At 32.9% G+C, this 18,596-nt stretch overlaps 2 protein-coding genes across 2 annotated transcripts; both read right to left on the bottom strand.

The window, feature by feature from the left end:
• Positions 1 to 998: 998 nt before the first annotated feature.
• On the bottom strand, positions 999 to 2,825 carry LOC148864897 (cytochrome P450 94A2-like). The gene has a single exon (XM_088974861.1). It carries the CDS (start codon positions 2,618 to 2,620, stop codon positions 1,091 to 1,093), a length of 1,530 nt encoding a protein of 509 aa, XP_088830987.1. The 5' UTR covers positions 2,621 to 2,825; the 3' UTR covers positions 999 to 1,090.
• A 12,173-nt stretch (positions 2,826 to 14,998) lies between these two features.
• On the bottom strand, positions 14,999 to 16,833 carry LOC148864896 (cytochrome P450 94A1-like). Its single transcript, XM_088980138.1, has one exon. It carries the CDS (start codon positions 16,778 to 16,780, stop codon positions 15,239 to 15,241), a length of 1,542 nt encoding a protein of 513 aa, XP_088836264.1. The 5' UTR covers positions 16,781 to 16,833; the 3' UTR covers positions 14,999 to 15,238.
• Between the last annotated feature and the right edge of the window lie 1,763 nt (positions 16,834 to 18,596).

Raw genomic sequence — 18,596 nt, 5'->3', positions numbered from 1 at the left:
CTTAGATTTCTTTTAGAGGCACATAAAATTGTTACAAAATCATTTAGAGGCGTTTAGATGCGCCTCTAAATTGAACTTTTAGAAGCACTTTTAAGTTTCTATATAGGACTTTTAGCATCAGTGCAATAAAGGCAGTTGTATGTGCCTCTAACTCTGCCTCTAGTGCTTAATCAAGCGCTTCTAAAACATTTAGTAACAGGGCTTTTAGAGTCATTTACCTAGCCACCTTTTATAATCTTTAGAGGCATTTTTTAAGCTTTTAGAGTAGTTATGGCCGCCATTATAGATGAATTTTTTAGTAGTGGTCATTTTACTTCATATTTTGCATGTACAAAGAAAAAAAAGACAATCAAATCTGAAGCAGAAGTAAATCAATATTTACATTCAGCCTGTTTGCACTCCATGCATAGAGACCAATGCAAATGAAATTTGGGCTGCAACCAAATGCAGCTGAAGCTATTCAAGTTACAAATTAACATAAAATCTGATTCTAACGAAGCTGGATTCGTTCTGATTCAACCAAAATTTTAAAATGTGCCTCAGATCTCACTGACAAATGCCAAGATTGTTTAAACACAAAAAAGACAAAAGTATAATTTAAAGCAAAAGAAAATCAGAATTTAAACACCCTTGCGCTCCCAAAAGAAAATGATGCAAATTTACCTTTCTCCAAGCTCAATTATAATTTTGCTATAACGTTCTGATAATTTAGGGCTAAAATCTAGAATAATGACAGATGTATTACAAGTACAACGGCTCCACCAAGATGTACTTCATCTAATACAAGGTGGTACCATGCATGGGAATGGTTTTGATTTGTTAAAAACAAATAACCCAAGATAGGGATTACAACATTATTTTGGGAGAATGACGGCTTCGTCGGGTCAGAATTTGTAGGTTCAAAAGGGGTTAAATGGTAATTATAGAATGATTTTTGACCCTTTAAATGTTTATAGTTTTTTGGGGAAAATCAATCCTATCCATATTTCTCCGCATTATTTTTTGCTATAAAGGAAATACATCATTTTATTTCGTATTTTACATTTTAATAATTTACAGTCAGCTGTTTGCTCAAGCGTTTGCATTGCAACTAACGGCCTTTTCTCTCCTCAATCCTCACCGGAAAACCACCTTTCATCTTAGAAGTTAGCGTCGATATAAAGAACGGTTCAAACCCTTTCTCCATCGCCGGAACGACCCGGAAACGTCGCAGAATACCGGCAGCCACCCTCTTCATTTGCAGAAACGCCATATCCTTCCCCAAACAAACCCTCGGTCCTGCTTGGAACACTGGGTACGTATACGGATCCCTCGCCACGAATCTCCTCCATTTTCCGGTGACTTCATTCCTCTCCAGCCACCTCTCAGGCCTGAACTCCCTCCACTCTTGGCCCCACAGTCCCTCCATCCTACCCATCGCGTAAGGGAGGTAGGTCACTCTCATTCCTTTCTTCACTATCGTACCGTCCGGTAAAACATCGTCCATGGCTGCCTCTTTGCTGTCACTTGGTACCGGTGGGTATAGTCTCATGCTTTCACAGACCGACGCCTGGATGTAAACCATGTCCTTCACCTCGTCGTAATCTGGTGTTTCGCTCTTATCTCTTATCTCCGTTAGTATCTCTTCTTCTACGTGAGAATCGCCAGAGACTAACCAGAAAAACCAAGTCAAGGTTGCCGATGTCGTGTCTCGACCGGCTAAAATGAAGCTGATCACCATGTCCGTCACCAACTTTTCATCCAGATGGCCAGAACTCAAGATCCTTGAGAGAAGATCCACGGTTTCTAACGATGACTTCTCTTCAAGCTCCCTCGTTTTTTCTCTCACTACTTTCTGCGCAAACTCTCGAACCTGCGAGATGGCAATCCGAAGCCGTTTCTCTGACCCAATATCGAGTGCTCTTTTCAATTTCCAGATAGCGGGGACTACTGAGTTCAGACGTTCGCTGGTTATCCTCGCAGCGTCATCGAACGCGACGGCGAATTCCGCTGATGGGAGCGACGGCAACAAATATTGTGGGTTGAATCCAAACGCAATCTTGCAAATATTGTCGAAGGCAAACCGTTGAAGTATGTCTTCCAGATTGAGCACAGAATTCTCGGCGGCAGCCTTTGAGAGGATGGGAACTAGACGGTCGGAGAGTTCGGCCTCGACGACAGTCTCGACAAACTTGCGGAGGGACCTCGCGCTGAACTCGTGGATCGACACTTGCCTCTGAAACTTCCAGTTATCCCCGTCAGCATTGAAGATTCCGTCACCCAGAAAATCGGAGAGGTTGACCCGAACGGTGTGGCCTTTTGGATAGAGATGGAACTGAGTTTTGAGGATGTGTTGGACGTTGGCGGGGTTGGCAGTTAAGACATGACGAACACCAAGAAAGCGATGAAGAATAAAGGTTCCATTAGAGGAGTCTCTGACAAGCTCTGCAAACCATTGGTTCCGTCGATTCCGATTCTTGAAGATGGCAAACGCAGAGCCGATTAATGGGTAAGATCTCGGCAGCTTACTAACCGGAGGGGAGGATGATTTCTTACCCACTTGACGACTGAAGATGAGGATGAAGAAGAATGAGAGGAGGAAGAGAAGTGAAGGAAACAACAGGCTGTTAGGTGGAGGCATGGTGGTATGGTGGATGTATTGACAAGCGTTCCAAAGAAATCGAATTAATATATGTACAAGAAGATAATTGGCGGTACTGAAATTAACAAAAAAAAAAAAAAAATGAATACATGAAAATTAGACTAAGATGAGATAAGGTTGGGTTGAGCAATAGAGCAGGCATCACAAAGAATGGTCTGTGGCAATGAACAAGCACCGTGCAATTGGAATCTTTTAACCGCATCCAATGGCTTAGGAATAAAAGAGGGCAAATATGAAGAGAATGAGCCGTTTGCAAAGTGCAAACTAAGAATAGAGAAGCGTCTCCTTTCATGCTACTCTATATATTAATTAGATTCCCTTTTATCAGTTACAATTAGAGAAAGCAAAAGAGTGGATTTCTTGTACGCAAGCAATTCCTGATTGTGCATTTGTGCTGATGCAAATGGGCTTTAATGTTGAGTGCATGTAATTATATTGTTCGCTAGGCCCAGTTTGGAAGGAGTATAAGTACAAATTTGTAGAGTACAAAACTTTGTACTTTGTATTATTTTGTATGTGTTTATATTGTATATATATTTGTATTTATACTCCTTCCAAACTGAGCACTAAGTGCAATCATTGAATATGTACAGTGTAATCAGTAAGGGTGTCAATCAACCGGTTTTTGTTTGGAACCAATTCGATCCAAACCTTATCAAATCAGATTTGGATGGTCCATTAGAATTATTGGATTGGGTCAATCCAAAGTAAATTGGTCAATATTCTTATTGGTTTGAATTAGACCTAACCAAATTTCCAATAATCCGATCATGAGGTCAAACCCTTGTACAATTTAAAATCAATTAAAACTGAAAACAACATAAAATCACTTTTATGAAAACATTTTATAAAAGTGCTTTTATGAAAAGTATTTTTACAAAAACACTTTTACAAAAGCATTTTTATAAAAGTACTTTTATGAAAGCACTTTTATAGAAGTTTTATAAAAGCACTTTTACAAAATCACTTTAATAAAAGCACTTCTACAAAAGTACTTTTACGAAAGCACTCTTACAAAAGTACTTTTACGAAATAACTTTTACAAAAATACTTTTATGAAAGCACTTTTATAAAAGTACTTTTACATGAAAGCACTTTTACAAAAAAAATTTACAAAAGTACTTTTATAGAAGTACTTTTACGAAAGCACTTTTAGAAACTCACTTTTATGAAAGCACTTTTACAAAAGTACTTTTATATAACACTTCTACGAAAGCACTTTTACAAATGTACTTTTACGAAAGTACTTTTCGAAAGCATTCTTATAAAAGTACTTTTACGAAAGACTTACGAAAGTACTTTTACAAAAGACTTATGAAAGCACTTTTAGAAACTCACTTTTATGAAATAACTTTTACGAAAGCACTTTCACAAATGTACTTTTATAAAAACACTTCTAGAAAGCACTTTTACAAAATAACTTTTATAAAAGTACTTTTATAAAAACACTTTGCCAAAGTACTTTCAATAAAGTGCTTTTGTAAAAGCACTTTTATGAAAATATTTTTATCAAAGTACTTTTACAAAAGTGTTTTTTCAATGCTAAAAATGCTTTTGTATAATTTTTGATATTTCATTCGGTTTAGATTGGATCCAATCCAATCCATTTACATTTTAATGGATTGAATTTGATTTGAACTGGATTGGGTTCAATCCATTATAAGTGGACTCACATTGGACTGGATCGGGTTGGACCAAATCTGTCTAGTTGACACCTCAAGACTAATCAGTAATTACATAATGCTAGAGGTGCAACTTGGAAAAACACACTTGGTATCACTGGGTTATTTTAAAACTTAGTGTGCATTAGGAGGTATCTTCATCAGCTCTCCCTCAGAATTTAAAATATCAATTAGCATGGTGCGGAATACGAAACTTCTCTCGACTCCAAAGAAACATCTATTAACATATATTCATGGTTGTTAACGTAAGAAGCACATGATCAAATTAACAAATGGTATGGCCCAATGTTTTCTTGACTTGGGCAGTTGAATCGCTTGAACCATCAAAGGTGTCAAAACCTGTTGGCTTGGTCAAAAATCATCTGGATGGTTAGACCGTTGACCTGGTTGACCCGATGGCTAAGTCATGGGTTGCATATTAAGTATGTATGAAAACTTCAAAAGACTATAATTTTACATTTCAATGTCCTATTGAAGTGATTTTTTTTGGGTAATTTTTTGAAATTTATGCATTTCCAAGGGTTGTAGATGTCTTGTCCCACTATTTTCATGAAAATAAAACCCCTTTCGTCGCCTCAAATCACAATTTTTAATATTTTTATAAATAAAAATATTAAAAACTGAACTAAAAATATAAATTAAATATAAAATAATACATATATCAAATAAGGTTCAAAATATCGATATGCCCCTATGTATCGGTACTTAAAATAACAAACTTTTGGTTTTTGGGTCTGATTTGAGTAAAACCCAGAAAAGGTCAAAACTTGTTGGCTTGGTCAAAAATCATCTAACCCGGATGGTTGGACCGTTGACCTGGTCGACTTGATGGCCAGTTCAAGGGTTGCATACTAACTATGTATGAAAACTTTGGAAAGGCATAATTTTGCACTCTTGATGTCCCAATTGAGATTTTTTTCCTTGTGTAACTTTTTGAGATTTATGCATTCCCAAGGGCTATAGATGCCTTTCCCCACTATTTTCATGAAAATAAAACCCCTTTTGTGGCCTCAAATTGCACATTTTAATATTTTTACAAATAAAAAAATTAAAACTAAAATAAAAACATAAGTTAAATATAAAATAATACATATATCAAATAAGGCTCAAAATCGGTACTTAAAATAACACGCTTTTGATTTTTGGGCCTATTTTTATCCATATTTTTTATTAAAAAGAGGGGGGGGGTTCCTAAAACACCTACAAATAGGCATATTAGGAAGCCATCGATATGATACAATACGCCAATACACCCAATACAGAGTGTATCGTATTGAAATTTGAACCTTGATATCATATCTAAAACATAATTATATATTATTTATTAATAAAATATGTATTTATACATACACACATACACACACACACACACATATATATATATATATATATAATTAAAATTGACGTGATACGGTCTGACCCATCGACCTGGATGGTTGAACCGAGACAGACCTGACCTGATTAAATGTATAATATTTTCAGTAAATTTATTATAATCAAGTCATTTGGTCAGACCTATTATCTCGAAAACCAATTGATTTCGTTTCGAATCTAAAAGTGCACACCTAGAGAGAGGGTGATTCCAATTCCTTAATATTTCTTAGCGGATCAGTTCGAGTTATACCCAGACTCAACATGCACCCTACTTTGCACTCACCCCTATAATACATCTGTAATGTAATATATAATAATTAAAAAATAAATATATAAATTAAGATTATCTAATTACTTACATCAAAATCAAGGCATGTATATATGTATATGCCAAACTGCCAATTTTTATAACTTTGATAAAATAAATATCTCTTTAAATTTTGTTGTTTTGCAATGTCAGATCACTAGTGATCAAAGTGTTACCACACTTACAAGCAATTGTATTGGACCCGATTTGGGATGCAAGAAGAAAAAATGAGGCTTAGTTTGAAAGGAATACCAATGCAAATATGTAGAATGCAAAACCTCATATTTTGTATTATTTTGTATGTATTTGGACCGTATATTATTTACATTTGTACTCTTTCTTAAATGGATCATGAAATTAAAAGCATTTGTCCGATAAAATTTTCCTTAAAAGCTCTCAGTAATTCTATTCATGAACCCACTATTTTTTAAAAGACTTATTCCCAAGTACAAACTAAATATTTCTTTGACGCCGTATAAATTAAGTAAGAAACATGGATTACCATTCCATTTGATCATACCTCCTTTTGGGTTCTTTAATTGTCGTACATGACAGCAAAGCACCAAAGAGATTATGGCTTTAAAACCAACAATTCAATAGGACATTTTAATTTGATTTTTGGAATACGAAGATGAATATTTAATTTTAAATCATTTACAAGTGACCCAACCCGTGCGATTCACGTGATTTATTAATTTTAGCTAAATGGTAGAAACATATACCCAATCGGTACGATTCACGTGATTTATTAATTTTAGCTAAATAAAAGAAACATATAAGAGTATACAATTACCTGCATAACACCTAAGTTGGTTAGTTTTCTAGTATTTTCATTTGACTTTGATTCAACAATTTCCTAATTCGACCAGATTGGATCAGTTTTACGTTGGCCATTTGTAAACTGACCAAAATCGAATAACTCGACCATAAATATGTATTAATATTTTATATTTTAAATATAATTTTTAATACGGGAAAGTGAAAAAATTCCTATATTTCTTAGTCTAAAATATTTTATATCATAAATTTAATTTTTATAAGTTATTTTTTAATAATGCTATTGTTATTTTCTAAATTTAAACTTAATTTTTAAATTTAATTTTTTACGTTTATATCTTTTGGACTAACCAACTAAACTGAAAATCGACTCAAACCGATACAACTTGAGTTGGTCGGTTTTCACTAATGGTTAATCGGTTTCAGGTGGCCAACTCCCCAACCTGACAAAGTCAATTTGGTTGGCTAAACAACCTACAACTGAACCGAACCAACCCGTGAACACTTTTAATTTCAACTAAACTAGTAGTCTAATCTCTAATAAATAACGATAGTTTAATCTCCAATAATTATTAAAAATTTATAACAAAAATACATAATTATTGAAAATATACTGAAAATGAAAATACAATAAATATAAAAATTACAAAGTACAATAAACACTAAAAGTATATTAAATTAATCAAAAAATAGTGTAATCTCAAATAGTAGTTTAATCTAATAAATATTAATCAATAAATTCTAACAAAAATACAATTAATACAATCAATTAAGGGGGTGTTGGAGTGGTGTGGATAAAAACAAACCACACCCCAACAAGGTAGTTCTACATCGTGAACAAAAATGTGTGGACTGATCCATACCACACCTCCATGGGCGTTCTACAAGGAGTGGCATATTTCAATCTCCACATTGTATTTGATTCCATGCATGTCAACTATAACATTTGAGATAATCTATGTTGTTAATCATTGAAAAATAATATGTTATTTTTTGTAATATACACAATAGAAAAATATTAGTAAATTGCTAAGGATTTTAATAATTAATAAAAATAATATTAGTAATAATTAATAATATTAAATAGCAAATAATGATTTTAATATTAATTAAAAATGAGTAGTAATATTAATGATGTTTGATAATCTTAACAACAATTTTAATAATATTTAATAATAATTAATAATACCAATAACAACTAATATTAATAAAATTAATATTTAAAACTTAATAATTAATAAAATAATATTAATATTAATTAATAAACATAAGTAGCAATGGAAAGTGGTTCAAACAGAGAAGAGTAATATAGCATGAGAATAAAAAAAGGATGAATACTTATCAGTTACCATCAACGATCCGATGTAGGAGTGGTTGGAGGAGGAGTGGCGAGTGGTTCAAACTAGGTTTGTTAGTAATACTTGAAAATTCTAACATCCGATTCGACTATCTCATATTCAAATGATGCATTCATGTAATCGGATCAGATTCGGATGTTACAATCTACATCCAATTAATAATCGGATTGGATTCGGATTTGACCCCATCCGATCTGATTAAAGTATGAAACCAATTATTATAATATTTATTAATTATATATAAATTTTATATAATTATATTTAAAATTATAAAAATATATTCTATATATTATATTATATATGAGTTTATATTTAATAATTTAGGATGTTATATTTATATTAATTTATTATATATAAAAGTTGAAAGATAAATAAATTTGGTTTTTCTGATATTTTAGAAAATTTATAGTAGAGTCGAATTAAATCCAAATCCGATTTGAGTATGTTAGCATTTGAATTTGAATCCAAGCTAATTGGATTCAGATGTAGGATCGAATTGAATGTGGGTTTTGTTGCATCAGATCTGAGTCCGATCCGATTACAACCATAGTTCAAATAAGGAAGACTAGCAATGGCGAGTAGAGAAGAATAACAACAACAATCTCACAATGAAGTGTTGCAACGGTAAAAGGAAAAGAGGTCTTATACTAGGGTTAAACATCCATGCGAAGTATGTAATCGCTATTCCATATGCAAAATGGTGTGGTGTAGACGCTTCCACGAGATAAACCCGTGGATGAAAAAATGGACTATGGTGTGGACCAATCCACGAAATAGTATGGATCAATCTACACTACAGCCAACCAAATGCATGGCATAAAGGTGGTGTGGATTGAAACTGAATATATCGTGGCCAATCCACACCACCGAACACCACCTAAATTTAAAAGTTCAATAATAGTAGCTTAATCTCCAAAATTATTGAATTTTTTATGTTAAATAAAAAACAAAAATAGATTTATACATAATTATTGAAAAGTTATTTTCTAGATAAACATATAATAAATATAGATTAAGATTTTAAAATTATTATTAATAAATATTAGTTTTCTTGGAAGCTATTTTCTAGAATTATTATTTGTTATAAGTGAAGTTAGTTATTTACAATATTATTTAGTTATTTAAATAATATCATTATTTAAATTTTAAAATTTTAATTATTTATTGAATTTAATAACCCATAGAACTATAATTTATACTATTATTGCATAATTTCGTTATTAATTTTGTAAAATATTAAATTATTATTATTATTTTGTTATTATTAAATATTATTAAATATTTTGTTATTTAAAATACTTAGTTACTAAATATTTAAATAATATATAATGTATTTAAAATATTTAATAACTTTTTTATTTAAGATATTTAGTTATTGAAATATTTAAATAATATTTATTTTTTATGTTAAATTTGTATTATTTGAATAACATTTAAATTGAATGATCCAGAAAATCATAATTTATATTGTTAGTACATAATTTCTTAATGAATTTTGTAAAAATATAAAATTATGAATAATATGAATATTATTAAATCTATTATATGTTTTTGTGTTTTAATAAATATTTTAAAGTTTTTATATAATTTTATTAATATATTTAAATAATTTTTAATTTTTTAATTCAAACTTTCTTTCGATAGATATATATAAAGTAGGAGAAAGGATAAATAGGAATTAGAGATAATTCAGGAGAGAAACACTCTATTAAATTAGAGATAATTTAAGAGATAAATAGGAATTAGAGATAACTTAGGAGAAAGTGGAGGATAGTGGGGATAGTAGTTTAGGAAAAATTTTAAGAGACGAGATTATTTAGATTATTGGTAACGTGTAGAAGAGAGATATTTTAGGTAATTTTTATGAGAAAGGAGAGCATGTCATTGGTTGTTTCAAAAATGATATGGAATAAAAAATAAAAAATTCAAAACAAAGGGGAAAATTCCTATACTTCATTCTTTTAATATATATACTAGTGGGGCCCTGTGCGATGCACAGGATGGGGCACTCCTCCCTATCCCTCGCCATAGTCAACACACTCTACCCCATCCCATCCCCATCCCCCTGGTGGTGGGGTAGGTTTGAGGTGAGGCACCCATTCCCTATCATGGATGGGGAATCTCCAAATTTTCCCCACTCGAGGCAACCACCTAAAAATAATCTAATTTGTGGATATTTTATAAATAGGATTATGTGAATTTGGGGGTATTTTAGGAATTGGAATATGAAAATTTGGGGTTATTTTATAAATGCAATTGTGGGATCCTAGGATTATAATAAGAATATACGGAAAAACTTGGAGATATTTTAAAAACCAATCTTAAATCTATTGTTATTTTACTAATTTACCATTAGGTTTGGGGAATTATATGCAAACCCCGTCCCTTCCCTATCATTGATTTGGAGAAAAAATATTTTCCTTGTCCCCACCCTATCTCTTCTCCATCACTATTTAAAATTTGAGAAAACTTGCCCCATTTGAGGTGGGGCAGGGTAGGGCCCTAGTTTTATAGGGAAAATTTCTATCCCTACAATTCTAAAAAGTTTCTATAACTAATTAACTAATAGTAAAATAAATAACAATAAATTACAATATTTTATGATAATTTCCAAAAGTTATTGAAATTATTGTTGATTAGTAAAAATGTATAATAAATTAGTTATTTACAATAACAATAAATTAATGTGAATTAATGTAATTTATTTACTTTTGGAGACTAAATTATTTACTATTAATCAAAGTGATGTAATTATAGTAAATTAATGTAATTATGGTAAATTAACCAATGGTTATTTTTCACTAATAGTTGGTTAGTTTCGAGTGACCAACTCCCTAACTTGACCAGATTAGTTTGGCTAGACAAACAATCTCCAACCAAACTGAATTGCCTCGTAAACACTTCTAATTTCAGCTAAATTAATAGTCTAATCTCTAACAAATAATAGTAGCTTAATCTCCAATAATTACTAAAAATTTATAGCGAAAATACACAATTACAAAAAAAATATTTATAAAGAAAATACAGTAAATCTACTTCCACTATTTCAATAATATTTATTTTTTCATTTATTTATAGTTTATATTCTTATTAAAGTTATAACAAAATTTTGTTATTTAATCTATTTTTTTTGTTTTCTAAATAATGTTTAGAATATGATTTAGTATTCAATTTTTTTTTATATTGAAAACATTTAAAATTTATCTAAAAATAGTATAGGGATGGGGAAGAGATGTGGGGATGGGGTAAATATTTTTGCTCCAAATCAGGGATGGAGAAAGGACGGAGTTTGCATATAATTCCCCAAACCTATTGATAAATTAGTAAAATATTAGTAGATTTAGGGCCTGTTTAGTGCCACTAAAGACTGATCACTGAAGACCAGTTGTACCACTTCAGCGATAAAGTGGTCGTTCGGCTCCTCTTATTGCCGAACAGAGTCAGGGCCTGACTGATAGTATGATCCAGATGGTCAACTAATATATTTTCTTGACCGTAAGAAAATTTTTACCTTTTACGTTTATTTAAGCGTAGGGACCCATTGGACCCACAACCCCACGTTAACTATTTTCGCTCATATTTCTTTAGTGCTCGATTGATCATAAACATTCAAGGACCTTCTACTACATTGGAGGAGATGTGATACACTACTACCAGAGGATAACCTGCCCTCAGATCCCCATTAAATTATTTGCGAGAGTGATTTTGAAGAGGTAAGTTGTTTTTCCTCTTCTAGCATTGTTACTATTAATCATTATAACAATTTTAGTATTATTTCTTTATTGAATTACAAATAGTTAAAAATTAATTATTATTAATTAATCATAATTAATTATTAATTATGAATTAAATATTAATTACTAATTATTACAATAATTCTTACTAATTATTAATTTATATAATTAGTAATTAATATTTAATAAATAATTATTAATTCACAATTATTAGTTATTAATTTTTATAATAATTAGTATTATTTACAATTTAAATATTCATTAATTATTAATTATTAGTTGCTAATTATTATGATCATTATTATAACTTACTAATTAAACACTAAAAAATGGTAATCATTATTCATTAATGTATAATTATTCATTATTATAATCAATAATATTAATTATTGATTAATTATTAATCACTATAAAAATTTTTAATATTATTTCTTTATTGAATTACAAAAAGTTAAAAATTAATTAATTATGAATAATGAATAATTAATTATAATTATTTAATATGAATTATTGTCAATAACTATTAACAATTAATAATTAATAATTATTATAATTGTTAATAATAAATTAATAAAATTATTATTAGTAGTATATAGATCATTAAACCCATTTCCCGAACATTAAACACAGTTATACCTCACGAGAATTAATATATAGATCATTAAACCCATTTCCAGAGCATTAAACATAGAGACACCTTATGAGAACTAACATATAGATCATTAAACCCATTTCCCGAACATTAAACACAGTTATACCTCATGAGAATTAATATATAGATCATTAAACGCATTTCCTAAATATTAAACATAATTATACTTCATGAGAATTAATATATGGATCACTAAACCTCTTTCCTAATCATTAAACTTCATTAAACATAATTATACTTCATGAAAATTGATATATAGTTACTTAAACCTCTTTCTTGATCATTAAACTTCATTAAAATTCAGTAAAACCTCTTTCCGGAAAAACTACATGACCATCAAAATATACATAAGAAACATTAATTTTCTGGTAAGTAAACAATACATTAGACATGCTAACCTTAACTGTGCACATCAATGTGAAAGTGAGTTCAATCAATATATTTAGTCGAAAAGCAAAAAACACATATTCTTTCATCAAGACAAGAACGAAGTACATTAAATATTGTTTCAACCTTTAAACCCTAACAATGAGAAGCCCTTGGTCATGGTGGAAGTGAACTCATCGAAACAAGAAGAGTTGCCACCAACTTTCGCTATGAAAAAAATCCCTCTACTAATCTCCGCTATGAAAGAAAAACCCTCTGCCCTCTGCTTCTAAAGCTTGAACATGCTGGAGAAAGGAGATAACTCGCTAAAGCCAAGCTTTAAAATGATATTAAGGGTAAAATGGTCTGAAAAAAATGTCAAAAGTGTGATTTGGGTATTTAGAAATATGTAACAGTGAAATGCTAACTCTTTTTTATGATAACTAATGGAGGGGGTCTTTGTCTAAACGGTCAAAGTTCAGGAGGGGTTTATCATAAGAAAGTATAGGGGGTATTTGTCATGTTTTATTAGCCTGAGAGGATACCTTCTATCTTCCCAAACTTTCAACCCCCTAACCTTGTGCATATATCAATATTTTGATCATGCTAGCAAAGAAGTATATACATGATCAAATTATTACTCATAAACCCTACCTCTAACTAAAAGTATTCTAGAATTATTAAATCCATGTAAGAATGTTAATCTATGTGTCATAATAAGCTAACCATTAGAAAATATTTATTTTTTTTTTAAATTTGACCATTGGTGGAGCTAGGAATTTTCTCATTGGGGGAGGGGGTTTGATATAACTCTTTTTTGAATGAAAATGTCATAACAAACTATTAAAAAATAATTTCACCAATGGTAAAATTTAAAAAATAAAATTGGATTAAAGTAATAACTCTTTTTGGGTTAAGGTAATGAAAATGTCATAACAAGTTTTTTACTATTTTTTTCTTCTGATTATTGTTAATTCTTTTTAATTTTTTTTTTAATTGGAATAGTTCATCCCTTCAAACCAAATGGTCAAATTGTTGACCCAAAAACTGGTGGCCAAAGCAGTTATGGTTCTAGATCAGTTTTTAAAACACTAATGCAAAGCTGAGAAACAACACCAAGTTCTTCAAAGAAAAAAAATGGAAATTTCCCAAGTAGTACCCTTTACTTTGGGCCTAGTACCACTTTAGTTCCTAAACTTTAAAATACGACAATTCAACACCCAAACTTTCAAAACGTGCCAACCCAGTACCTATCATTAACCAACTGTTAAGTAGCACGTGAAAAAGACACAAATGCCTTCGAATGTCATCTAATTTTCTTTATCAATCATATAAATGCCCTTCTCAAAATTAAAACACTGTTCATCATCTTCTTCCTCAAGAAGATGAAGAGGTATAAGTTTTTAGTATAGTTTTGGAAGGGAATGGTGCTGATCCAGCTCCCACAAAAGAATATCAGTCAAAAGAAAACGAAATGGTGGTAGAGGTTTACCATAACTCCGGTCTCCTACTGTATGGATGTCAACAACTGCTTAAATGAAGCCATCAAGCTTATAGTCTTAATTAGTCCAATAAAATGTTACAAGTGTTGAAACCCAACAGGTTTGAGACTGTTCACCATTGCCTTGGTTCAATCTTAATTCTTGAGGAAGAAAATGACGAACAGTGTTTTGAAAGATAATTTTGGCATTTTAAAAAATGTTGAACCGCACATGTCATCACATGATACATGTGCAATAGTAGCTTCAATTCATACAGTTGAAACTTGTTAACAAACAAGGAGTGGGCCTGTAAGAGAAGAAAGAAATTAAAAGAAATTAAAAGAGAAATGTTCGGAGGCCAAGAAGGACCACAAACTGTAACTTAGCCCCCTGAATTCAAGATTTTGTTCCCCCATGTCCCTGCAGTTCTTTTGAGTTTGTGGTTGATGATAAGAGATGGAGAGCTTCCGCGGTATAAGTGAGTTCATATTTAAGATGAAAGCCTATAGCCATGCAGACCGGGTTAGGCGTTCTTTCATTACTTGAATCCCCAAAGGGTTTAGGGTGATGTAATATGCAAAGGGTTTGACCTTTTTGAGATGCTTCTTCTTAAGAATGATCCAAGCTTTGTCAATAATTGTCTCCTTAACCATTATCAGAGTGCCAAACAAGCTGCATTTGAAACTTTACAAAAAGCAAATCCAAAAACCTAATGGAAAGGGTTGTTAGCCCCAATTTCCTAAACCATAAGCATAAATTTACCCAATATAAATTTCATTTACATTTTATTCAAATGATTTGATATCAAAGCAACTGTTTTGAACATGAAATGTCATCGGTGGATACTTGTCGGGTGCAGCCTTTTATCATTCAGACATGGAAACCTGCTCGATCACTCTCTCTTCAATCCTCACCGGAAATCCACCTTTCATCTTCGACGTTAAATAGGAGATATAAACCGGCTGACTACCTTCCTCCTTCGCCGGCACAATCCGGAACCGCTGCAGAACACCGGCCACAACTCGCTTCATCTGCAAGAACGCCATGTCCTTCCCCAGGCATATCCTCGGCCCTGCTTGGAACACCGGGTAGGTGTACGAATCTCTCCCTACGAAGCTCCATTTCCCATCGACTTTATCCTTCTCTAGCCATCTTTCCGGCAGAAACTCCGACCAGTTTGAACCCCACAGACTTTCCATCCTCCCCATCGCGTAAGGATGGTATGTCACTCTCATTCCCTTCTTCACTAACGTCCCATCCGGCAAAACGTCGTCCCCCGCTGCCTCCTTGGTGTCCCACGGGACTGGCGGGTATAGCCTCATGCTCTCGCAGAGTGACGCATGGGTGTAAACCATATTCTTCACTTCGTCGTATATCGGTGCTTCTGGGATCTCTGTTATCTCCCTCACTATCTGTTCTTCCACTTGAGAATGACAGGATATCAACCAGAAGAACCAAGTCAATGCCGCCGACGTCGTGTCTCGACCGGCTAAGATAAAGCTAATCACCAGGTCCGTCACCAAACTTTCGTCCACATGCCCAGAACTTAAAATTCTCGAGAGGAGATCGCCGGTGTCTAGTGAAGATTTCTTATCAAGCTCTTGCCTTTTCTCTCTCACGATGCTCTGTGCAAAGTCACGAACGTGGGAGACTGCTAAGCGTAGTTGTTTCTCAGACCCAATGTCGAGTGCCCGTTTCAGCTTCCAGAACACCGGGTTAATCAAATTGAACCTCTCACTGCTCAGGCGGACGGCGTCTTCAAACGCGGTGCCGAACTCTGTCGACGTTAGAGAGGGGGACAAGTATTCTGGATCGTACCCAAAAGCAATCTTGCAAATGTTGTCGAAGGCAAACCTCTGCAGGATATCTTGAAGATCAATCACAGACTTCTCTGCAGCGGCCGTTGAGAGGATGGGGAGAAGACGCTTGGTGAGTTCACTGTCGACGACGGTCTCCACAAAATTGCGTAGAGACCTGGTGTTGAATGCATGGCTAGAGATCTGCCTCTGAGTCTTCCAACTATCGCCGTCGGCGGTAAAGATGCCAGCGCCGAGTAAGTCGGAGAGGAAGGATCGGAAGAAGGGTCCTTTGGGGTAGAGGTAGAATTGGGTCTTAAGGATGTGTTGGACGTTGGATGGATTGGCAGTCAGGACCTGACGAGCACCAAAAGCGCGACGAAGAACAAAGGTTCCAGATGGAGAGCTCTTGAGTAACTCTGTCATCCACTCATTCCGTCGGTTTCGATTCTTGTATACTGCAATATAAGAACCGATTAATGGGTAAGACCTGGGCAGTTTAATGCCCGAAGATGAAGACGACTTCTTACCCACAAAGCCACTGAATAGGAAGACGAAGAAAAATGAAAGGATGAAGAGAAGAAGCGACTGTAAGAGCTCAAGCTGGATCATGGTGGTTTGATCTATGAGTCTGCAAGAGTCAATTGGATAGTTAATGAATAGTTGGGGAGGATATTGAGATGGATAAGATTGTTGGAGTAAACGAGTTGAGGGTTCTTGACATTTATAGTTGTGGATGGCAAAGATTCCTAGAAAGCAGAAGCTTTGACTATGTTAGATTATTGGTCTTTTAATCTGTTAGACCAGAGCAGAAGCTTCTCAGAGTTTTCGGCACTATAATTAAATTAGATCATCTCGACCTTCAAGTCCCCACAACTGTCAGGGGTATTCAGAGCTTCAGATGAGGATCTAGCATTGGATGGTCCCACCCAATTTAGCTCAGGAGACAGTGATCAAATGAGCTTCAACCAGTTCGCCTCTTGATTCATTCATTAATTTCTAAGCTATTGGACCAATACTATATATTTGATGGGTAAAAGTGGCTGATCTGCCGCAAACTCAGCCCCGTCTACATGTCAACTCAAAGATTCTGCCTTAATCCCCAAGATTTAGAAGAATTTTTTTTTATTGAGAGAAAGATTTGTTATATATTTCAAGTTTTAATTTAAAAATACTTACAACAAAGTCAGACAATCGAAGTCGAAAAACAAAACATTGAAACGTAATGCAATCTGCTGCGACAGATGAACACAACCATACCAAACACACTACAAAATTATGAATTGATTGATCCGTTGTTTGGTTAATTAATAGCGACGAAATGGTTAACAGAACTGAGAAGGGAAAAGGAAGCTTGGGGTGGCGTAAGGCGTGGCGTCAGGTTTTGTTTTGGTTCTGCGACTTGATCGAGCTGAGTCTGTGTGAATGCAGGAAAATCAGTTCGCCATCAACATGGGCATGGCCATCCAAAAGGATTTCCAAGGAAGAAAGCCAAAGAAAAGAACAGTGAAAGCAACAAGAAATGAAAAGAAATAAGCTGAAGAGAATACTTGGGTCATTTCATGGTAAGAATAGATGATCCAAACTGAAAATGCTTCAAATATGATTTTTGTCTTCATCATTCAACTCTTGGATGGAAATTGAAAAGGTCTCCAACCACTCTTTACCCATGTCTGGGCTGATAAATTAAGCTTGCTTTCTTTCTCTCATGTAAACTATTTTGGGGCATTATTTATCATCAAAATTAAGGAGCATATGGTTGGACGCTTCCGGCTTCCCAGAGATCACACTACCCACAAAATGTTCTCACATCTATACCGACAGCACATCACCACCTATTGTAAACATCTCCATATGAATGAAAAGGAAGATAATTTTAGGGGTGTCAACGGTATTTCAAATCCGATTTCGAATTCGATATTTGACATAGCCAAATCAAATTCAGATAATTTGAATATCTAATCGGTCGAATTCGGATATCTTATTCTTACCAAATAGTTAATCATATTCGAATTTGGATATAACCTATTCGATTTCATAAATATCCGAATTCGATCGATTATTTAATCTATATATATAAGAAATTTTATCCTTTTTTTGAATTTTTTATTTTTTTATTCCATATCATTTTTGAAACAACCAATGAGATGCATTTTCCCAATAACCTAACTATCTCTTCTCCTAAAATTTCTCCTAAACCACCTCCCCCACTTTCTCCAAAATAATCTCTAATTCTTTTTTATCTCCAAAATTATCTGTAATTTGGTAGGGAGTTTGGATTAAAATATTTAAGAATTATTTAAATATTCTAACAAAATTATATAATAACTTTAAAATATTTATTAAAAACAAAAAATATAATTTTATAGTTTTAAAAAATATATCACGAAATTATGTACTAAAATTTTAGATTATATTTTTCCTGTGT

The sequence above is a fragment of the Nelumbo lutea genome, chromosome 3 (genome assembly GCF_056320005.1).
Source record: "Nelumbo lutea isolate HS-2025 chromosome 3, American lotus-T2T, whole genome shotgun sequence".
Classification (NCBI taxonomy): domain Eukaryota; kingdom Viridiplantae; phylum Streptophyta; class Magnoliopsida; order Proteales; family Nelumbonaceae; genus Nelumbo; species Nelumbo lutea.
Note: the sequence above shows the minus strand (reverse complement) of the source record. Positions and strands in the feature narration are given on the sequence as shown.

What these genes read in the sequence shown, in the direction of transcription:
- LOC148864897 (XM_088974861.1), bottom strand. Translation starts at nt 2,620, where the DNA reads ATGCCTCCACCTAACAGCCTGTTGTTTCCTTCACTTCTCTTCCTCCTC.
- LOC148864896 (XM_088980138.1), bottom strand. Translation starts at nt 16,780, where the DNA reads ATGATCCAGCTTGAGCTCTTACAGTCGCTTCTTCTCTTCATCCTTTCA.